Below are 24,854 nucleotides of genomic sequence, written 5' to 3'. Positions count from 1 at the left end.
GTGGTAGGCAAAATAATTTCGTTACAGTGTCACGAGAAAAATCTTATTTCCCTGGACTTTTCAATATAATAGTGAATTTAGATGTCGCTTTGAGTAATAAAACCATATTATTTCCGCCTTGTTAGGATTCTGAATTTGCGATCCTATCTCTTCCTATTCATTTTATTGTCTCTATTTCATATCGTCGTTCGTAGTAGTCCCTTAAATCCCATAAAATAAAACAATTTTGTTATACAAAAGTCTTTAATAAAAAAAATATTACACCTTTGAACCTACTAATAACCAAAAAATCATTAAGCAACCAAGCACTTTTCATCATATAAATATTTTAAAATATAATCTACGGACAGCACAGTTATTAAGCGATATCTTTCACTTTGGTTAATGGGTACATCTCTACATATTAACCTTTTTCACAAAAGCTGTGAAATTCCAGCTTTAAACGATTCTATTATTTATTTCTTTTTATTAAACATGTTCTTGGAAGGTTTCAATTATTTCAAATTAGTAAAATAAATTTAGTCGTCATTCAAAGTTAAGGAATGTGTCGAATAAAACTCCTTAAGGGCTTCCAGGTCATAGACGTATATATTAACATGTTAATATAAACGTCTATGGTCCAACTTGCAAGCACAAAGACTTACTGCACCTAGCGACAATGCTGCAAAGATTTTTCACATTATTTGTAACTAACTGAATAGAACAGTTTTTAGCTCATTATATTGTGAGTTAACCAAAGGATTTAAACGATGTGCTTGTATTATTCTCCTACGTATATTTAAATAATAAAAAGTACCACGAGTTTGTAGAAAGAGTTCTGAGGATAATTTGGGCATCTTTAAAAGAGAAATGCAAGTGAAAATATCCAAGAAGAAATTAAAAGGGAAGACATCAAACGAATAAATATTTCAAGAAGAACTAATATCGTTAAAATGAAATTTTTATTAATAAAAAGTACAACGAAAAATCAAATGGGAGGCGTTAACGTTTTTACTGGTCTGTATGATTTGTTAATAGGTTAAGTATGAGAGAACAGACCTGTTAATTAGTGGGAGAAGTTAACTTATTTATCGTTCTGTAAAATCCTATTTTTATAGGTGTTATTTTTATAAGTATATCAATAGGCCAATACATATATATGTCTACGGCCATATGGAGAGATCTGTCAGTTTTGACAACACGTCAAATTGAATGTGTCATGTGATTTGGTTATATAATGAAAACAAAACATTATTAAAGTATTTTCATAAAAACAATAAAATAAAATATGTTTATTTATTTCCAGGACGGTCCAAGGACAGATAGAGATGTACCCCTTTAAAAAATAAACGTTTCTCCAGATCTACGAAGTTTACACATTGGCACAATTATTTGGTCATTGTGCGTCTTAAATTTCGGACAAGACAATAAAATACAATATATATACTCTAACTAAATACATATAGAAACATATAAAAAGACCATTAAGTATTCACTAGAACATAAAACGCAGGAAAAGACGTGAGCTACGTTCACAAGAAGAAGTTGAACATAAGGTGTTATGTATTTTGGATATTTTTCATAAATAATAACTTATACAAAACGCTTAAAGCTATAAACTAGAATTTTTTAATGGTAGCTACCTTGGAAGGAGGTCATATCTCAAAATGTGATAATTTAAGCGAGACGCACCACCTTACTACTCATTCATCGGCAGACGCAATCAACTAACGATTTTATTTGAAAAATTTCTGGCTGGGATGTGGCTAGAATCATGGACTTATTGAATCACATAGAACTGATAAATTTTGAGGTTAATATTTGTCCATATTCGCCTTCCCAAATACACACTTTCTTAAGATATGGCTTTGTTCCAAGGCAGCGCAATAATACTTACACAAAATACAAACAAAACCTCACGTTTTCGGTTTTTAAAACCTGGAAAATGCAGCTCACGAATAAAAAATCAGTCATTTTTGTTCATTAAGCAATAAGTGTTGTTTGTTTCTAATCTGTTAATAAAACAATATATCGTCGCTTATCTAACAGCACTGCACAAATTTTAGAGGATGGGGGAAGCTGACAGCTTTTATGTGGCTAACTGACTTGCGCGATGTTACTGTTTTTGAATTTTGACCTCTTATTGGTGGAATAACGTAAAAATTGTAACTATCCAATGGAATTCAAAATTAAAAACCGCCAACTATCGATTTGGATGTTGTTGTTAGATGAGCGTCGATATCCGTGAAGAGGTGCAGAAAATATAGTTTATTAAATGTGATCAAATTGTTAATAATACGAATAATTTGTAAGCTTTTGATAATTTCGTTCAAAATACTCTTATAAATACAGTAAGAACGGACCAATTTGTGAATTAAGATTTCAAAGAAGGTATTTCGTACCAAATCTATTTATCATAATGCTTATATCCCTGACTAAGCTAAAAAAGCTACCAAAAAACGACACTATTATATCCAACACTGGTTCTACTGAACTACAATACAAAAAGGAAATATCTCTTATAAGTCTTGTACTGTCTTATTAAGCCGAGCAATTCGGATTCGATCCCAAAAGATATCAGAAATTTTTCAATTTCTAATTTAACTGAACCCGCCACCCAACTATAGTATTTTTCACACTAAACTCATGCCACGTCACGATTGTTACAAACTTGTTTATGTTTATGATTGTTATACGTCACTTGTATTTAAAATTGCCATAACATCAACCTTAGAGTTGAAATTTCCCTAACACAGCTAATAATACGACACCCTTAAGGAGCTGTTGGACCTTTCATAGGCGTCAACATAGTATTAGAAAAATGTAATTGTGATTACATTGAGAATTTTAGATTTATACTGATTAAATAACCAAAATTTTTTTTTATTATTAATAATATAAATTTTATGAAACATCTACTTCAAAAAATATTCATTTTAATTAAATCGTACGCCGCTGAAACGAGTATAATTCAAATGTCAATGAAATTTGAGCTATTGGCATACAGTGTCGATAATTTATAATCTTAATATAGAGCGTTCCACGTTAAGAAAATAACATTGCGGAGATAGGACCATGTATTTCTTATGGACGATAGAAGCGCAGCGATGCCACGATGAACACAAGCACGATTCAGGGTTGTATTATTTGTATTTTCGTTTTCACAGACATGAATAAAAATTAATGTTTTTTAACGTAACTGACTAAAAATGCCAATTCGAAAAGAGAGATGAAAAGTAGGGAAAATGATTTTAATTAAATAAATAGTATTTACAAAAGATAATTTTATTTTATAATATTTTAATTATATAACGACAGTTTATTTATTTTTCGGTGAGAATACCATATGCCATTAGGATAAATATTTCATCAATCCAATAACAAATGTTGGACGTTATTCGCAAAAGGAAAAAACACATACAAGTTAGCAGACCAACAGTACTTGAAGAGTATAACAAAAAAATGGGTGGTACTAATCGAATGGATCAGAATGTTGGACAGTACAGGATTCAAGTTAGAAACAGAAAATGGTATTGGGCATTGTTTACATGGCTTTTTGATGTTTCAAACAAAAATCAAACAAATCTCAGATGTCCCAAATATACTTTCGAAGGGTTATCGTGCAAGTTTATTTGAAGAAATATTCGTCATATCCTAAAGGCACTGGCAGGACTCCATCTTCTAATGCGCAAAGAGTAGCCGATGAAATTAGATATGATAGGATGGAACACCTGGTGTATAAAATTCCAAACGACAAAAGAAAGCGTTGTGCTGGAAGATTTTGCAAAAGTTCAACACGTACGATGTGTAAAAAATGTAACTTTGGTCTCTGTATTGATTGTTTCGTTACCTATCACACAAACTAACATATATTTTGTATTTTTTAAATCCGAATGCGTAAATTCATGTATTTTTATGTTTTTTAATAAAACTGTTCCCAAAAAAATATTAGCATCACATTAAAAACTGCGAAAAAATAATCTGGGCACTAACGGGTTAATATTTTAAGGCTAAAAATGACAAATGCGTGTACTTAATAGTATTTAATACAATAAAATATTGTAGGTAGGGGGGAGTTACCTAAGACGGAACGGTTCCCAAGTAGGGACACTAGCAATTCTAGAAAATCTGTAACAAGTGGCAACACCTGCACTGGAAGAATGAAAGCTCGCCATTCAGTCGTATTGTCACGTAAACGACACGAGGCTAGCATACCGGTAGCGTTCGTCAGAACAAGTTGTTAATGTTTACATATTTTTTTAAATTTATTTACGTACAACATTATAGTGAATAATATAGCGTTAATGGTAAGTATCTGTGAAACTTAACGTTATTAGTCAATAAGAGAGTTTATAGTCATTGCATTTCACTGTAAAGTATTTGCCACTAAAGCTTTTGTTTAATATCGGTTAAGATTTTTACAAAATGGGTGCAAATCTCTTAAGATGGGACAAAGTTAAACTTCCTAAGTCGGGACGTCCCATCTTAGGAACTAAAATATGGCTACAGATATTCTTCTTATACCTGCCTACTTTTAACTAATTAAATCATTAATTACTCATAAATTCTTACATATAACGGTAATTCATTCTAAAAACATTTATAAGTAGGGGTTCAGTAATTAGATTATACCCAAGGAGGTCATAATATTCTAACCTTGATTATAGCTAAGTAGAGATAATGTGTCATTAAAAAATGTTTTATTCAGTGAACTCTATATCTCGTAAGTGGCACTGATATATTTTTCTTTTACAGATGCCAAATAGAAATCCAAATTCCTAGTACAAAAGAAAAACTGATCGTGGAAACTGGTCCGTTCAAAATATGATTCTAGCTGTACAAAAAGTTCGGAATAACGAACTATCGCTTCGAGAAGCTGCTGACAGATATAATATTCCTAAAAGTACTCTTCAAAGACGAGTTACAAACAAAAATAAAATCGTGACCGAAAATGACAAATATCTTGGTCGGTTTAGGCAAATATTCTCAGTTGAACAGGAACACGAAATTTTAGATCATATTCTTGAAATGGAAAAGCGATTTTTTGGAATCACTTATAAAGAACTTCGTTGTCTGGCATTTGACTTTGCCCAAGCCAATAATATTGCTAACAATTTTAATAAAGATACTCGAATGGCCTCTAAAAAGTGGGTTTATGGGTTTTTGAGTCGACATAGAAATATTTCTCTGAGAAAACCAGAAGCAACCTCATACGCTAGAGCTACAGGATTCAATAAGAATGCAGTCCAAAGTTTTTTCAACGACCTGGAAAGTATTTATAATAAACATCACCTCACTCCAGATAGAATCTGGAATATTGATGAGACCGGAGTGACCACCGTCCAAAAATTATCTAAAGTTCTTGCTCAGAGGGGTAAAAAGCAAGTGGGAGGTTTAAAAAGTGCCGAAAGAGGAGTTAATGTCACTATAGTAGCTGCTATGAGTGCAAGTGGCAATTTTCTTGCGCCTGCTTTTATATTTCCCAGAAAGAAAATAAAACCAGAGCTGATGGACAATGCACCTAACGGTAGTCCGGCATTTCCACAGGACAAAGGATGGATGGATCGTGATGTTTCTTTAAAATTCATAAAATATTTTGCACAACAAACCAGACCTTCGAAGGAGTGCAAAATTCTTATTATTTTGGACGGCCATTGTTCACATACAAAAAGTTTAGACGTTATAAACTTCTGTCGCGAGAATGGTATTTTTTATTATGCCTGTCACCACACTGTACGCATAAAATGCAACCCCTAGATGTTTCGTATTTTAAATCATTTATGAGTTATTATGATTTGTACCTTACTAGATGGCTAAAAAATCATTGTGGTCGTACATTTGGAATATATCAAATCTCAGGGGCTGTTGCAGAAGCATTCTCAAAGGCATCTTCTGTACAGATAGCGACAAATGGATTCCGAGTAACCGGAATTTGGCCTTTTAACGAAGACGTATTTCAAGACTGCGAATTCGCTCCCTCTAAAACGACGGAACAATCAGTGGACAATGAAACTACATCACAGGTCAATAAATTACCCGTAATGATGGCTCATACCGAAGGCGTAAATCAAGTTGAAATGTATGATAATCCGATTCCTTCAACTTCAAAACAGTCTGTTTTAAGGTCACCTAAAGATGGCGATTCCGAAGATAACAGACCGATACAGAGAAGCCAAATCATTCCTATCCAATTTCCGACATCCAAGGTAAAAGTGACTGATATTAGTCCGCTACCAAAGGCACAGAAAAAGAAAGGTAAGACTTCTTCTAGACATTCTCTGAAATCCACGATACTCTCAGAATCGCCGTATAAAAATGAATTAGAGACGTTGCAATCCACAATCCCTACTAACAAGGTTAAATCTGTGAAACGAACTGTAGTTATGAACCACAGCGCTCGAAATGCAAATATTAGCAATATCACAGTCGTCATTTCAACTAAAGATGATTCAAACTGCATTGTATGTGGAAAGAAGTACGCAGAGAGTAGTGAAGACTGGTACAACTGCAAAATATGTTCAAATTGGGCTCATGAGTCTTGTGGAGTAATGGATGATCTCTATTTTATTTGTGGAAGTTGTATAGAGTAATGTCCCTTTTTGAGAAACCCAACGGACCATCTTAGGATTCCGGTTTCTCATGATGGAACATTCACTTTTTTTTTTAATAACAAAAAACGAAGCATATTTTTTATTCAGTTTATATCTTAAATGTGTTAATAATTAGAATAAAGTTTCATTTTATTACCTCAACTTTTTTTAAATTTCTATAGATTTTCAAGTATTTGTTATAAAAAAAAACTGTCCCAACTTGGGTGACTCTCCCCTATAGCACACGAACCAAATTTTTGGATTCATTAAATTTATAAAATAATGTGTACCGTCTTTAAATGATTTAGAGAGTGTATCACTTGTACATATTTTATAACGACACCGCTTCGTTGTTCCTTTTTGTACAGCTATCATAATAACAATCGATTAAAAAAATTGATTTGCTAATTGAGGCACTTTTTTCTTTATTTTCGTATTTCTTTTTTTCAATAACTAGACTTTCTTAGGTATTTTTTATCTTAATTATGTATTCACATACAATTTAATGTTATTTATACAAATAACTTAACATGTATATTTAGAAATAACTGTACGAAAAAATGGCAGACACTCTTTCGCGATAAAAAGTCCTATAGGTTATAGTTGGTTATAGTACAGAGTGACTTGACAATTAGAGGGAGGAGCTAATTTCTTTATCGTTCTGTGGAGTCATCTTTTAGTGGCTTAAATATGATAACAAAGGATATTATGTTAATTAGTACATCAAAATTGGACTTGTAATTTTGCAACAAGTTACAAGGCAATATTAAAGAAATTTCATGTAGAACCGAGCTAGCTACAAATCAAAAGGATCTTAGTATGATGTAAAAACATTTGTAATTTTGTTACTTGCAGTCTAAACATGACAAATATTGCGAACTTAATTGAATGTCTGTTTATCTCCGCAAAAAAACTATGAATCACATACATTATAACAAATGACCTAAAAAACTATAAATCTTTGATAAATCCACAAATTGTTCCGTTTTCTTTTGTGTGAATAATCAGTTACGCAAATAAAAAAACTATAACAAAACATTTTTAACCCAGTCACTAGACTTCTACGAAATAAATTAAAAACTAACATTGCTCGACTTAATCATTTTTGGATAAAACAAGGACGTATCTTAGGCCGACAAGAGTTGCCTGATTTCTGAGTTCTCGGTTGATTCCAGATAGGTCTTACCGTCAGGAGCGACTCCATCTTTTTTGGCTCCTTTGTCTAACAACAACTTGACGCAGTCCTTGTGGCCTTCCCATATTGCTGCCAAAATTGCTGTGATGCCAAATTTGTCTTTCGTCTGAAACGGTAAAAATTCAAAATAAAGAAATTACAGAAGTATTAGATTGATATTATATATATATATATATATATATATATATATATATATATATATATATATATATATATATATATATACAACGTGAGTGAGACTAAAATCTCACTGTAAATGAGGATGTCGGTCAAGGAGAAAAAAAAAATGAAAGAACTATTTCAATCTTTTAATAGAAAACGTTGCGTGTAGTATTTCTGCACTTCTTTAGTTCTAATGATTGTAAAGTCATATAAAGATGTCATATATATGACATCTTTATATTTGCCCAATACCTCAAATCCAAAGTAGAAAACAATTTACTTCCAGCCAATGTATCCAACGTGTCGTCGATCCGAGGCAGAGGATAACTATCTTTCTTGGTAACGTTGTTCAGCAAACGGTAATCCACACAGAACCTCGTCGTTCCGTCTATCTTCTTAACCAGGACTACCGGAGAGACCCATGGGCTCGTAGAAGGTTCTATCACGCTGTCTTTCTTCATTTCCTGAACAATCGTTTCGGCTTCCTCTCTTTTAGTCTGTGGTAATCGTCGAGCTGTTTCACGAATTGGCTTAGCATTACCAGTATCGATTTTATGCTTAACAACGGTAGTTCTTCCCGTCTTTCCTCCTTTCGGTATGAAAATATCACGATACCGCCGAAGAAATTCCCTTAATTTCCTTCTCTCTATGTGATTTAGAGACTGTCCAGCAACTGCAACCATTTGGTCGAATTTGTTGTTGGAATTATCAGATATTGTCGTCTGACGGATTATGGATGTCACAGGTACACAAGTTCCTACTTTTGTCTCTTTCTTTATGGTCACTGGGTAGTAATTGACATTGATAAGTCTCACAGGTATTTCTTTAGCCGAAGTCACCAATTCCTTTCCAATTATGATTCCTCGGCCAACCTCGTCGTCATAGTTCCAAGGCTCCATCATAACAGGTGTCCCTTCATCCACAATTCCCTGTAACCGTGCTACTATGATTGTTTCACTTCTCGCAGGCAAGGCTGTATCTTCTTTAACGGCTGCTTGCACAGTGTTGTCATCATGTGGATGAAGAAATACCTCCTCGTTACCAACTTTGATTACCTTATTCTTAAAATCCAATTGGAATTCATGCATATTCATTACGTCCATTCCTAATATAACATCCTCTTCGATGTCAGTAACTATAACAGTATGGACGAACTTTTCTGCTTCAATTCCTAATTGTACCTGGATTTCTCCATGAATTTTGGCATTTTCACCTGTAGCAATCCGAAGTCGCAACCTCGTTGGTAACAGTTTCTTACGGCTGTTTATAACTGTCGGGCGTATAATGGGTCTGGTCGCTCCGGTATCCACCAACAACGTATGCCTTTTACCATTTATTTCTCCATCTACATATACACTATCTTCACGACATTTCAAAGAAGCTATTAGTATGAGAGGGTCTTTGGAAAAGTTCCGGGTCGAAGCTGCCCGCCTAAGGCCGACCCGTTCTACTTTTCCTGAAGGTGAGCTTCTTGATTTGCGTCTTACCTAGGGTGTTTACATGAACTTCGTACGTGTCCTATTTCGCACAATTCCAGCATCTAATGGTCTTCGTTTTCTTGTATGTAATACTTTTCATCATATTAACGAGCAGGTCAAGTTTGTTGCCATCTCCTTCCTCTTTTACAGTCATAACTTTACTGTACCCGCCAGAGGCCTGCGTAGCTGCCTCGTATTCGAGGGTGGCAGATAAGACATCAACCAGCGTCTTGTGACGAGCTAATCGCAGTGTTCTCTGCATTTTATGATCACCAAGACCACCAATAAATGTTTGAACGGCCAACTTTTCCATCATGTCTTCGGGAGCTGTTGGATAAGCTTACTGTGCTAATTTTTAAGCTGCGACTGATATACATGCTCCAAATGTTCGTGGCCATATCGCATATTTAACCTCTTTTTAAGTTGTTCGAAATCATCTGTCCCCTCTATGGCTATTGTCTGAAGCACAAAAGGAGGTTAAACCTTCCCCCCCCCCCTATTCCGACACTGTTACTCACAAATTTTAAGTACTTAAAATGGTGGAGGTACCATAAAAAAAATTTCGGTGCCCAACCAAAACCCTCCCCCACAGTAAAACAGTAAAATTCTAGATGCGCCAATGATTGTTCATCTTTATAATAATTGTGTTTTATATATACTGATACGGCAAGTTTTCAACTACCGTATATGTTATTCAGTATGCTGTAGTAGTATGTTGCCTATATTTTTAAATATGCAATGGCAAAGAAGTTGACAGCCACAATTACATGTCTCAAAACTAATTACGGTGCATTCCCAGCTTACTTGGCTAATTTAAATATTATCCGTTCTGGGGTAGGCTCATACGATAATATATCACAATGTGATATCAACCATATTCTTTTTAAATGCGATAAACATAAGTATGAAACAGATCAGCTGTATTCAAAACTATCATATCTTAAAACACATGCCCATAACATCAACCATTTACTTTCCTTAGACAGTAGAGAAATATATGAACTAGTATGTAACTTTCTTTTTAAAGTTGGTTATGTTATTTAAAAACCAATATCTTATATTACAATTTCTGTGGCTAAAGGACTAGTTTCCAGTCCAACTCTCCAAACACACACACACAAGATAGAAATTTATGGAAAGATGTAATTAGGAAAGCCAACCCCACATTGGGATAAAGGCAAAGCCAATGATAATCAGAAAATTGTCCAAACTACTTGGAAAGATGACACTGCAGGAAAGAGTAACATTGAAACTTGATTTTTTAGGTATGATTGATAAAATAAACAAAAATATGTGCATTGAATAGCCAAAATTTTGTGGTTCTTTAATCCAATGAAAAATTAAGACAATATGAACAGAGTTGTGAAAGACGTAATGAGTTCATCAACAGCATATCTGCTCACAGTGGATTATATGCAAAAACATTTCAGGCCAAATATAATATCCCAAAGCTAAAACATCCATCTCATTCACCTTACTTAATAACAATATGTTTTTATCTATTTACCCAGATCAAATTTTCATTGAAGAAATTGATTGGTAGTTAAAAGAAACGAATAAATAAGTAATTATGCATTAGACATGTGACTTTGGTACTTCCCTTTGAATATAGATATTGAGAGGTACAATTGCTATAATTAGCAACTAACTTATCTCCTGTTGAAATACCTAAGTATATTAAAATCAATAAATTAACTCCACCACTAAACAATGATTATACTTAATGTATTAAAAATTGTGGCATATTGTGTAACATCCAACTTTAGTGTACTATTTAAAGTGTCTAAATTACCTGTCCAGGAAGTATCAAATTTTCTACATACACTGATATAAACCTTTAACTGCTGATAACATTATAATGTATGCATATTAAAGGTGCACCTATTACTGTAAGGAAGAGGAAGTGCTGATAATTAAAACAATGATAAATCCAGACTGTAAGGAGTATGATAAATACTAATACAGACTAATTTAGGGCAACCTGAACCTATGTAATATTATTGATGATAATAACAGATAAATAACTATAATGTTTGCTGTTCATGGTAATTCTCGCTTTTTTGTAAATATATAAAATACATTGTAGATTGCAAGATACACTTTTATATAGACCAGTACAAAGAAAATGGTTACCAATATTCTTACATTTACGTCTGCTCCTGCGGAGATAAGGTACTCTATTACATCTGCTTGGCCATAATCTGCAGCGTACAAAATAAGAGGACGTCCCTGCACTTCTTCATTTACATTTACAGCCTACAATACAAGATATAATTACAGTTATACAAGAATATTCGAAATAATGCCGACATACTTTTTTCTCGATAATATCTTTTACTTGTTCCAAATCTCCGTTTTTTATGGCCCATACGAAGTCACTACTCATTTTGATTTTGATTCAGTAAAATCTCTTCTCTGTGAAAATTACTCCTTTTTTACAAATAGGTGACAGACCGACGACCATATATCATTTGACTTTGACATTAATGACATTTAGTAAGAATTGTGTACACTGTACACACCGAGTTGTACAGCTTCTTTCCTTGTCTAAGCTGTACAGCACCAGCGAGCACTCAGAGATATCGATGGCTTGGTTCCAAATGCGGCTAACTACAATTTTTCCATTTTTGAGCTATTTACACAGTAAACCGCATAATCATTTTAAGTTTTGGGTTGAGTTTATCGAAAGTATTGTAGTAGTATTGAAGTATATATAACAAGCTGAATATAGCCGCAAATGTCAACCAAGAATTAATTGAACAGCACTGTTCATGATACACTGTTCACGGTTCCGTTCATGATACTATGACTAACAAGATAGGATCTTCCCGTAGCACAAAATCGGTCGTGTTCGCGCATGCCGTCATTGGAGAGTAGAATTTGAATTCTTGTTAAAGTTAAATGGGATTTTTATGCATTCTGTGATGAAATTATTCAATTAGCAAAATAATAATATTAAATAAAGGTTTAATAATTACAATAATCGTATACAAAAGGATATCTCCAAACTATTTATTAAAGATTATTTATTGACACATACAAAAAACTGACATTACGAACGTGCAACTCTCCAATTACGTCACGACTTATGCGCAATATCTTATCTTCTTAATCATGGTTCCGTTTAAAACATGTCTGATTCCGTCTGCGCAAACGAGATGCGCGTACTTATCTTTACAAGCAAAGTGGTTGTTCTGATTGTTTATTAATCTGTGCTCAAGGCATGTTAATGCCAGTCCTAGCATGGACTTTTCATATTGGAGATTGGACATACTACATTTCATATTTCATAAAATAATCCATGAAATATGCAAAGTAATTTTATGATGACATTAAGTGACAACCACAGAACATTCTCACTCAGGTTTAATTTATCTGTGGTGACAACGAACATCGCGCAGGAACGATACTAGCAATTCCACCAAACGGAAGGGTGCTCAATTAAAAACGTGCATGTGTATTCATTGTACCATGCGTTTTCCTTGTCTTGTTGCCAATCTATTGGTTTGCGGTTTGTCGTTTCGTTGTCGTTTACGTTTAGTTAACATAACCTTAGAATTTTGTTTGATACAATAAAAATAAAACTGACAAATATTTTCAAATAAAAACTTCTTACATTTTGTTTTATGAAGTGGTAAAACGTTAAAAAAATATATACACAATGGCCTCTGGATTGGATTCTTTTGTAAATCGTATCCTTTTTCATTAAAAGAAATATCCATATAGTGTCTACTTCTGATACAAAGTTTTTACTAGTATTTTATTCATTATATTTCAATATTGTTCTCTTTTGAATATTATTCCTTAACATATTATTAGATATGGTGTCAATAATAACAGCTGATGGAAGAAATTTCATAGTAAGTTAACAGATTTATAGAGTTGTAGACAAATATTAATACAGTGCACTTTTTAGGGTACATTAAAAGGGTTTGACCAGACTATCAACATAATATTAGATGAGTCTCATGAGAGAGTTTATTCAACTACTTCAGGAGTAGAACAAGTTATGTTGGGATTACATATAATACGAGGAGATAATATGTGAGTTGATATAGACAATGTGCATTTAATTATGGTACCAGTGGGCATATTGCTGGCGATATATATTTATATTTGATGTTAATCATTGAATAACTTAATTTATAATAAAATTATTTAGAAATTAAATTATTTGAATTTTACTTATGTGAAATATGATAATTTAACCAATGTAATCTTTTTTAGTGCCTTAGTTGGATTAATAGATGAAGATATAGACAACAGACTGAATCTAGCTAACATAAAGGCAGAACCACTAAATCCAGTTGTACATTAAGAATAAATTAATTTGTAAGCAATATGTGTTTTATTTCCCCCTAAGTAGTGTATCAACTGCTCAAAAGATGGAGTGACAACCTTCCATAGAGGTATTAATCCGCTAATGAACAAGCAGAATTGCTTATAAAGAGGAGGAAGAAGAAGAAATACTGTATCAATATTTATTTTATAAATATGGTACAGAAAAATGAATTTGAAGGTATCAGGGCATTAATCCTTCATCAGATTTGTCCTCTGACATTTATTGACCATACCTAAACATTGGGCCTTGTTGTAGGATATGGGACAAATCATCTCCAATATGTGTGGATACTCTCAGGATTATTTTCAGAGAGGTGCATCTACACATACCATTAACCAATATAGAACTATACATGTATAGCTATGTACTTTCTTTCCCTCTGATATTTAAAAAATACAGGGAACAGATATCCTTCACGAAATATATGCAATAAAAACACTGAGTAAAATTTAGAAGCCTCAAATGCAAATATTAATTTAAATAAATAATATCATAAATTGTTAAACACAGTAAGCTGGTTTAAGATTTTGCTTATGTATATATACCAAACGAAAATTAGACCATACATAACATTCCTCTACATATTACAGGATATAAAGTTAATTTTAAATTTTATAGAATTTATAATTATTTTACACAGGACAATTAGCTTGATGAACCATATTCTAAAAGTGTTTTTACAAGTGATACGCGAATGTATCTATAAAAAGCTAGATGATAGAATATCTGAAAACCAATTGGAATTCAGAAAAGACTTTCAAAAAGACATATTCATGTCTAGTCGACTTCGACAAATTACAACACCAAAGATTGGCAAAAATACTGCAGAACACAGAATTAGATGACGAAGACGTGAGAATCATTGCCAATCTATACCGATATCAGAAAGCCATAATACGAATAGACCAACAAAAATTGAAAGAAATACCTATAAATTGTGGAGTAAGTCAAGGATGTGTGCTTTTCCCTTTACTTTTTAATATGTATTCAGAAGAATTGTTTAAAGAGGCATTAGAAGACGTAAATGAAGGCATATTTATTAACGGGGCACTTCTGAATAATCTTAGATACGATGACACAATACTCTTTGCGGACAGCAGAGAAGGACTAGAGATCTTGATTGATTGCATTACCCAATACTACGAAAGGTATGGAATGGCACTGAATACAAATAAAACAAAAATCATGGTGGTAAGCAAGAACAAGATTGAGGAAGACATTGTTTATGCAAAAGGAAAACTTTTAGGCAGGTTGCACAGATATCAGTACTTAGGTTGTGAACTACGAACTAAATGAAGAATGGGATAGAAGTGCGGAAATAAAACGGCGTATTGAGATAGCTAATAAGATGAAAGCAATATTATGCAATGGAAAATTCAACATCGAAATTAGAACTAGAGTATTGAGATGCTGTGTGTTCTCTGTCCTGCTGTATGGATTTGAGCCCTGGACAATTACAGAGGCGACAAAGAAAAAACTCATTAACTTTGAAATGTGGTGTTATCGAAGAATGTGGAAAAGATTTTGGACATAACAAATGCGGAAACGCTACGAAGAATGAAAAAAGATAAATAAATACTCAACACTATAAAGAAAAGAAAAATGTGCTACTTTGATCACATACTAAGCAACGAGAAATGCGAATTGATGCGGCTGGTCATACAAGGGAAGGTAGAACGGTGGAAAGCAAAAGAGTACCGAGGAGAAGACGCACGTCCTGGCTGAAGAATCTGAGACAATGGAGTGGGAAAACGTCAATAGAACTTTTCATCAGAACGGCTGCAGATAGAGTAAAATGGGCCACGATGGGCCAATGTCCTTAGGGATGGGGCACGTTAAGAAGAAGATAGAATTTATTATTTAATCATGATGCTAAAAGTATACAGTGCTTAGCATAGTACATAAGCGTCTAAATGGGGAACCAAAAACCAAATCACTGACTGACCAAGACCAAATCAAATTCGATCATTTCCATGGAATGTTCATAAATAATCACAAACTATAAACAAATTGACATGACAGTGCACAGTATATACTACAAATAGTAGTGTAAGTCGAATAGGATAAGTGGGGAGTGTAAATTGCGTAAGTCCAACCGTTCGTAATAGCGACGGCGCTACTAGTCACGTTATGACAGCGAGAAGACGTTAATCTAAGCGCTGTTGCCATGATTTCCCTAGTTTTCCATATTAACCCAAATAATGATTATTTATACTATGCAATGTTTTCCAAAAACCAAAGATTGTATCAAATTCTACTAAAATCACCACTTAAATTTACAATAACTTATTTCTAAAGAATTTTGAATATCCACCGAAAATAAAATTAAGTGCGTAAGTGGCAACATGTAATCCACGTCCACGACCTTGACTTTACGCCTTTGCAAATGGCTTCATAAAAACATTATAATGCGATATGTTGTGCATTTATATATAAAAAGTGTATGTAACATATCTTTGGACAGAGAATATATTTTTTGGCATATAATACGTTTTTATTTCTTATGTTATGACTATATTTGTTTTTCATTAAAAGCATACTTTTTGAATTTTTTGCCACCTAAAATTCAGAGCATATTTTTTAAATTTGCCGTCAAAAATTCAGAACCTACGTTTTAAATTTGCCGTCAAGTGACATTAGTTTTGGCCCGTCCGCATTTGGCGCTAGAAACTTTCCCAAATCTTTCTATGGGACTTAGCTTACTAGAGGGCTATTAACTGTGATGACACTGGCGAGTGACAGTAGAAATGCCAGCTACAATACGCTTATATTTTTTTAATATAAATTGTGATTGCTTGGGAATGGCAATATACAAAATAAGCGTGTAAACAACTTTTATTAATAATTCATATATGTCTGTATTTCTTTATTAATATTTGAAGTTTTCTATACATATAAGTATAAAAAAGAGACGCATATCTGTTTAAAAATCGTGTAGATGCTTTCAGTTTTAGATACTTTTATAACAATATAGGAGCAATTGGTACCGGTTAAGTTAACACTAAGTTTTCTTGATCATGGAAGTGAGTGAAAATGATCAAGATGATTGTATGGAAATTGATGATTCTATCCCAGAAACCTCTATTATCGAACGTAAATCAGATCAATTTGATTCATCGGAAGGAAATACCACTACCAGTACTGTGGAAAAGGAAAAAACTGATTCTAATGCAAAAGTTATTGATGAATCTTGCGAAAACAAAACAAGTGCTGATGCTGATGCCAATACAGATTTAACCACGGCGTCCACGGCTACGACTGAGCAAGTTGAGCAACCCGCGGATAAGCCGGTAGAAAATGCGAAAACATCAGAAAATCAAAAAGAAAAACCAGCACCTGTAGATGATGGTGAAATTGTTATATTGGATGATGATGACGACGATGATATGCAGGGAGGTATGTATTTAGTACAGTATGTAAATTTACATTGTATTTATAATTTCTGTAGTTTTGTTTCTAGAACTGTACTTTTGCCATTTATTTTTTAACATTTTTATCGGTTTTTAAGCTTTTACAGACTGTTTCGATGCTATTAGAATTTTAAAATGTTTTTAGACACATTTGATGGGTTTTAAAGTTAAATTTCAAAACTCTTTGATGCTATTATAGCTAGTAAGAACGATTTTACACTATTTCATCAATTTTTCATCTATATTTAACACTTTTTCACTCCTTTCCATAATATTTTCTATTGGCGATGTGTAACCCTGAATGTACTGGTTTTGTTAGATATTTAAAGATCAAAATCAAAGTGTGCTGAAGTGCCTACCTATTTACTCTTCTTGATACATTGGAAGTAATTTTTAATGCTTCAATTTTGTGTTACTGACTTAATTTAAATTCAGAATGTGTAAAAAAACTTTTTCTCTTGCTGTTATACTTTTGCAAAAATCTTATGATTTAGTTTTCAATTATATTTCTTTTATTATGTGATTCTAACCATGTTTTTTAAGAGTTTTACAAAATTGTCACAATTGATATATTTTTCAATACAATTAATGTAAATTATTTATAACATTTTTCTGTAGTTTTTAAATATTTTTTCAAAACTTGATACCACAATAGTTTTTTTTTTATGTCACAATAGTTTTGTAACATTTTTAGAAGCTTTTTAATCGGTTTAAGGTACTATTTAATGCTTTTTCATGTTTTACCATCCCCATTTAATCACATCCCCACACATTTTCTGTTAGTGACATGTCATGTGAACTCACAGGTTTTGTGATACATTTAGGGACCATAAATCAAAGTGTGCTGAAGTAACTACCTGTCTATATGCCTTTCAATGATGGTCTTGCTTGAGTACAAATTGGTTTCACTTTGACATGGCATCTAAAAGGTAACTTAAAATTTCAAGCAAAGCAACAATTATTTTGGTTTTTGTAGTCATCAAAAGCTATTTTGGTTTGTTCTTTTCTTAAAATAGAAAAAGTTAACATTCATTCATGTATTAAGTATATTTCACTCAAAAAGCACAAGCAACTCAGAAATCAACTCAGAAAATATGATCATTGCAGATTGTCACATAGTGACTATGTCAATTTAGTGACCTACTCATGTGATGGGTATGTTACTCTTGATGAAATTTTAATCTATTTTACATGCGGTAGAAGTAACACTAAAAGCCGTGCAAAAAAACTTTTGAATGTCCTCTAAATAAGACTAAGATCAACCAGAAAAATGATGGCAACATTAAAAATATTTAAATCAAGGTACACCGATATCTAATATGTACTATACATCTTTATTAGAGTGTTTCAGTGCCGATTTTAAAAGAAAACACTTGATTTATCTCTCAAAAACTTTATCTTCTGTAAAGACAACATATCTACCCATGAGGTGGCTGTTAGACAGGAAAATTATGTCAGTTGGGATACAAATTAGTAGACTACTCAGCTTATTCACCAGATGTAGACAGGTGCGAGTGTTTTCTGTTCCCTAACTTAAAAAATGGCTCGGGGATGCTGCTTTGTGTTGAATGATGAGATCATAGCCAAATTATTTTGAGAAACTCCAAACTTTCTTTTCAGAAGTGAAAAAAAAAAATGTTTGGAAATGATCTTATCGAGTATATGAAGCAAGAAGGATACTAGGTTAGAAAAAAAGAACAAGAACAGTGTGTACTGTAAGAGTATTGTAAACATTACAATAATGAAATCAAATGATAAAATATTTTATTATCTACAAAAAAAAAAAATAATGATTTATTGATTAAAGTCAGCTTGTATAAATGTTGATAGTAGTTAATAACTAGTATATGCATTCAAAAACAAATGTTAATCAATCAGGAAATAACTGTGACTGGGGAGTCTTTCAATGATTGGTTTGAGAATAATCTGATCACAGACTTCAATAAAGATGAGTTAAATATTGTACCAGACTTGCTTATTTTGACATAGCCTATATAGCAGTTGCATCTCGAGATGACGATGATCTGTGCTGTAGAACCTACCGGATGTATCGATCAGGATGGAATTAAAGCACTTATGCAAGAGAATAGAGGTGGACTAGGTCCAGAATATTCAATAAAGTTATAAATAAATATATTTATATAAATTAGAACCACTCGTTTTATTTATAAACGGTACAATATGATAAACAAGTAATGGATAGTGTTCCTTGTGCAAACAAAACACCCCAAGAAATTTTTAGATCAAACCACAAATTCAAGAATGATTATAAAAAGATTAATTTTTTTAAGAAGTTTTTTTGTCGATTTTTGCATTTAGGTCACCCAGAATGATTTTTATGTCGTTTTTGGGACAATTATTGTAGTTTCGTCATAGCAAAGTTCTTTGTCATCTTCTATTTTATTTATAATGATATACTTATTTAGTGTAATTGAAAGGAAAATACAGCTCATGTGTGATATGATAAGGGTACTCTTTCAGCGTTTCTTCCACATTTTCAATTCTCAGAGATATTTCATTTAATAATTTTTTTTGCAGGTACCAATCGACCAAATACCACAATTGCCATTGAAGATATCATCGACTTGGTTGATAAACCTGCCAATCTCCGTTGTATTAACAATAACTGTGAAGGAACTTACACCGATTTTATACTTGCTCCAGATTTTTGTCTTTCTTATTACAGAGTCAAGCGTTCGAAAAGTAAAAAGGAGGAACTTTGTGTGGGTTGCTATGATAAAGCCGTAAGTAATTTTGATGAACTTACGACCAACTTGAAAGAAAGTAAATTGATATTAAAGTGTAATTATCCTATAATGAACGAAACACTGCAAATCGAAGATAGCGACGAAGAAGAGGAGGAAGAAAAAGAAAATGTGAACTGGAATAAGAAAAATGTCAAATTTATATGCACCCACTTCTATGACGTTATAAACAAGACAGTGGGGAAACTGAACGGCGAAGAGATAATAAATATGGAAACTGCTTATGTAAAATTCGAGAGTAATCAGTTAGAAGGTAAGTCTTTTATTTAATATTCATTTATATATAGTTTTTATATTAATCCATCTAGAGTTAGTTTGTGGGTGTATTGAGTAGCGTAGAAACTATCATAGCCAGGAGGAAGGTTGACCAGCAGGCCAATCTATTCCAGTAAGAAAAACCATTGTCAAAATAACCGAAGCAAAACCTCCGATCAAGACTAAAAACCGAAGACGAACAATGCAAAGGAAAGGGACAATTAATGTAGGTGCATTGAATGTACAGGGGATATCCTAAAAATGAATGAGATTATCCACGAAGTAATGCAATAGGAAATGGATCTACTAATAACAACAAAAACGAAGAAAAGGGGACAAGGCTCAGAAAACCTGGAGCAAATGAGAGCAAAGAAGGAAGTATCTATTATAAAACATAAAAAATTGCTGTAGGAAGTAATTGCTGAAAGAATTAAGATGTGTGTATGTTTGGATCCAAAATTACAATCCTCGGAATTTAAGAAGACATTAATACTAGAAAGAAAGAATAAAGGCAAAATTATAGTAACCAATAACATTGGAGAAACACTTCACAACTTAAAAGTGTTAAATAGGCACTTGAAGCATTATCATTCCTTCCTATAATATCATAGTTAGTTGAGAACTATATGAAAGCAATGATTGTCAATTATAATGTATCCAACAATTTGTTTACAAATAGTTAGTTTGGTTTTAGGAGTCTATATACAACAAAGGCTGTCTGCTATATTCTGTGACCTGAGTAAAGCATTTGATTATATTTCACATGAACTGCTTCTCAGAAAATTGGAGATATGGGTTTGGGGATACTAGAATTGCAATTATCTCAAGCTATCTCTCCAATAGAAAACAGAGTTTGCAGATGGGTCGAATGGTACAATTCACTCAATATTTTTTTATTTATTGCACCACCAACAAATTCATTGTCGATGGAAAAGTGAAACAAAAACTTCTATTGTAAAATCAAATTTCAACTTTATTCATAATACATACTATGTTTTAGTTAATCAAAAGGAAGTGACAAAGAAAGCTTCTGAACTAAGAAAGTTCTTTGATCAAATCCAACTAAATTTGTACAATCAGTTCAGACCGGAATTAAGTCCTCTAAAAGGCCTTTCGATAACCGATGACTTCAATGTCGCTCCCTCCTTAGTAGTAAGAACAGGTAAGTAACTAAGTTTCATGACTATATATTTCCATACGAATTTTAACCAGATATTAATCTAGAGAAAACGCTGCGATGATAATGTTGTCTGTTTTAGAACCAAGCATGGAGTTAAGTCCTAGAAAAAGTTCCAGATCCCATAAACCTGTTTCTTACGTTGAACTGGATGATCCCGGCAATTCCAATAGCCCTAAAGTGAATATATCTCCTGAGGTGGAGATTCCCAAGGATTTACCACCTGTGGGTCCTGTTGAGAAAATTGAACCAAAAATTGGTAAATTATTTGCAGAAGAAAATTTTTTATTTTTTCTTATTACCAACAAATACTTTATTGCCAATATTGAGACTATTTATTTTTTTCTATTTAATTAGTTTTTTAAAGTACAATATTATGCTTTTGTCTTCTCTACTTCGAATTTCTCATGACAATGTTGCCATTTTGGTTGTTTTTAGGTGAAATTTACTACATAGTCAGAGAAAATTTCCAAACCAATTGGATAAGAGCACGCCTACAAACTAAAGTACCCCCAGGAGTCTCTCACAATGGCGAAGTATACTCGACCACGCTTTACAAGTTAGTCGAACTTAAGCAACAGAAAGAACGACTTATTAATGGCAAATATATAGCACAACTTCATCACAGCAGAAATCGCTTGTTGCCAGTCGGTACGCGAGTTATATCAGTTTTTAGAGAGTGCTCAACAGAAGGGGCCAAGAAGCCAAGAACCGATCCGTACTATGCCGGAATTGTGGCGGAACAACCCTTTGAAGGAAATAAATATCGGTAAGTATATACATGATTAGCATATATGTACATGACATTTCCAGATTGCTCTCACATCTCTATGTAATTCGTTATTTTATGTACAAGTTTATGTACAATTTATTTTTTTCGCTGAAGTTACACTTATAGAATACTGAGTCCTTTGTATAGTATAATTCCGAAATTGTAGGCACTAAATTCTGAGAGAAATCATCAGCTAAACCACAACGTAAACATCAAAAAGGGAATTATCAATCATTATATAATAGAGCTCAAAACACCTGCTCTAAGAAAAATGCTTTTCAGGAATTAAATGAATACATATACAACGCATTATGTAAACATACCGGGTGATTGATTAGTGTGATAAGGCTCAGTAGATCTGCTATAGTAATAGATAGCAATAAAAGTTAATAACAAAAATTGTTCGATAACATAGTGGCAGACTAAACTTATATATTTTTTAATGGAACACCCTGTATTTTATTTTATATTCGAAGTTTTCACTTCTGCATTACAACAATATACAGTTTTGTTATGTTATATAAGGTATTTACAAAGTTATAGCCACTTTTCTGAAATGAAAATCGTAACAAGTTCAACTCCCTATATAATTAAAAAGTGGCACAATAACAATGGCTATCCTATGGCTGCAGTAAAGTTTTATCCCTTTTTCGTGATAATGTTCTGAGAATTTTAGCGGGGACAATTAACACATCTTTTTCAACGGGTCACTTTAGCGATTGTTTAAAATGTGCTTAGGTTATTCCTTTGTATAAAGGTGGTGACCACGATTTACCTGTTAATTATTGTCCTATCTCTTTGTTGACGTCGCTTTCAAAGGTTGTAGAAAAATTGGTAAAAATCCGAATGATGACTTTCTTACAAAAACACAATTTACTTTCTTTCTTTCAATTCGGTTTCCAGTCATTAAAAAGTACATATGATGCCATCTTCAAATTCATGGAAAAACTATACTTTGACTTAAATAACGATTATGTTGCTGCCACAGTTTTCTGTGATCTAGCCTTTGACTGTGTCAATCACAATATATATATATATATATATATATATATATATATATATATATATATATATATATATATATATATATATAAGGTTCTTGAACTCCTAAGTGGAGCATAGAGCTTCAGTGAAAACGCGCCATCGGGTTCTATTTTGCGCTAAGGCCTTCACCTCATTCCAAGACTTTCCTTGGCCTCTTATCTCGTCCATGATGGATCTTCTCCAAGTTTGTACTGGGCGACCTCTTTTTCTTTTCCCTTGGGGATTCCACTCTAGGGCAGTCTTATCAATCACAAAATACTTCTTAATAAACTGGAAAAAATGGTTTTAGAGGCACTGCTCTAAAGTGGTTCAGTTCATACTTGGAAGACAGATGCCAGTCTGTATCAATCAATGAGCGCTACTCTAGTAATATCTTTATTAATTGTGGAGTACCTCAAGGCTCTGTCTTGGGTCCTATCTTTATCTTGATATATTTTAACGACATAACTAACCTTGACATTAATGGCCGGTTTACTATATTTGCAGATACCACAATTTTATGGTAAAACAAGGACTCTAAGGTACTGAACAAGATTATTAGTAGTGATATGCTAAAAATCTTAGAGTAATGCAAAGCTAATCATTTGACATTTAATTTTTCAAAAACCAAATTAATTTCTTTTAAGAATGATCTAAACAACGTTACTCTGGGCAATGAAGGCATTTCTTCTGACACCGTAAATATATTTTTAGGTCTCTATATTGATAATAAACTTAAATTTGAGCAACACACTGTATGTTTAAGCAAAAAGATCATCGGGATGCTTTGCGGTCAAATCAGTTGCTCACTATTTAGATTTTAAGATTGCAAGAAGTGTTTATGTGGCCCTGATTGAAGCTAATTTGAGATTTATTTATTTTTTTTAATTTATTTATTAAAACTTACAAACACCACCTAGGTAGTAATTACATGTAAGAGTGCTCATTACTTGCTATAAAAATACACACACAAAAACTACAATATACACCTAAGTACAAAATAAAAACACAGAAAGTAAAACACATTAAAAAAAAGGCACAAGTTAATAAAATTTTAAAATTCAGTCCATTACTTATCTATTCATAACATTTTTAATATCCCTTACACTACAGGTAAAGAGGTCTATATCACAAATCTTTATTAACTCATTACACTGATATTGCATATAGTTTATTATTGCACAAGAATTATATGGACTACAAGAAAATAGGTCATTACTGTTTACCCTTAGGTTGACCTTTGGCACATGAAACCTAATAAAGCTGATCAAACCACATGTCTTATATTTAACATTGTTAATGATATTATGAATAAACACAACACAATGCATGTTTCTTCTTTGCTCTAATGACTGCAAGCCGAATATTTGAAGCAACTCTTTTGATGGCGTAAGGTGAGTATACACATTGTATTTCTTAAGGTATAAATACCTTAGAAATCTTTTTTGTGCCTTTTCTATATGATTAATATGAACTTTGGCTTCAGGAGTCCATACCACTGATGCATATTCCAAGTTTGGTCTGACTAAAGCGTTATATAGTCTAATGGTTGTGTTTATACTAAAGTGTTTGGAATTTCTTATTACAAATCCCAATATTTTGTAAGCCTTATTAACAATATTTATATAGTGTTCATTAAATTTCATGTTAGCCTGTAAGTATATTCCCAGATTTTTACATTTGGTTTTCCTAGATTCTACACAATT

The 24,854-nt window shown here is 32.7% G+C and overlaps 4 protein-coding genes across 4 annotated transcripts in view; 3 read left to right on the top strand and 1 right to left on the bottom strand.

Annotated features, from left to right (window-relative positions):
• Positions 1 to 224: 224 nt before the first annotated feature.
• LOC140436372 (myotrophin-like) lies at positions 225 to 11,890 on the bottom strand. The gene is made up of 3 exons (XM_072525119.1): positions 11,719 to 11,890; positions 11,550 to 11,660; positions 225 to 7,870 (listed from the first exon to the last, which is right to left on the bottom strand). The coding sequence occupies exons 1-3, from the start codon at positions 11,788 to 11,790 to the stop codon at positions 7,697 to 7,699; spliced, it is 357 nt and encodes a 118-aa protein (XP_072381220.1). The 5' UTR covers positions 11,791 to 11,890; the 3' UTR covers positions 225 to 7,696.
• LOC140435438 (uncharacterized) lies at positions 4,804 to 5,736 on the top strand. Its single transcript, XM_072524172.1, has one exon. The coding sequence runs from the start codon at positions 4,804 to 4,806 to the stop codon at positions 5,734 to 5,736; it is 933 nt and encodes a 310-aa protein (XP_072380273.1).
• A 1,001-nt stretch (positions 11,891 to 12,891) lies between the features above and the next one.
• LOC140435457 (U6 snRNA-associated Sm-like protein LSm8) lies at positions 12,892 to 13,744 on the top strand. Its single transcript, XM_072524190.1, has 4 exons — positions 12,892 to 13,096; positions 13,224 to 13,264; positions 13,321 to 13,448; positions 13,632 to 13,744. The coding sequence occupies exons 1-4, from the start codon at positions 13,066 to 13,068 to the stop codon at positions 13,720 to 13,722; spliced, it is 291 nt and encodes a 96-aa protein (XP_072380291.1). The 5' UTR covers positions 12,892 to 13,065; the 3' UTR covers positions 13,723 to 13,744.
• Positions 13,745 to 16,475: 2,731 nt separating this feature from the next.
• egg (SET domain bifurcated histone lysine methyltransferase eggless) overlaps positions 16,476 to 24,854 on the top strand; it is a 37,458-nt gene continuing 29,079 nt past the window's right edge. The window contains exons 1-5 of the mRNA XM_072525117.1: positions 16,476 to 17,142; positions 19,695 to 20,174; positions 21,177 to 21,338; positions 21,436 to 21,612; positions 21,792 to 22,122. Coding sequence (XP_072381218.1) covers positions 16,764 to 17,142; positions 19,695 to 20,174; positions 21,177 to 21,338; positions 21,436 to 21,612; positions 21,792 to 22,122 — 1,529 coding nt within the window. The 5' untranslated portion in view covers positions 16,476 to 16,763. The remainder of the gene's footprint in view (positions 17,143 to 19,694; positions 20,175 to 21,176; positions 21,339 to 21,435; positions 21,613 to 21,791; positions 22,123 to 24,854) is intronic.

Source organism: Diabrotica undecimpunctata, chromosome 3, assembly GCF_040954645.1.
Source record: "Diabrotica undecimpunctata isolate CICGRU chromosome 3, icDiaUnde3, whole genome shotgun sequence".
NCBI lineage: Eukaryota > Metazoa > Arthropoda > Insecta > Coleoptera > Chrysomelidae > Diabrotica > Diabrotica undecimpunctata.
The sequence above is the reverse complement of the archived record's forward strand: the minus strand, read 5'-3'. Positions and strand labels throughout refer to the sequence as shown.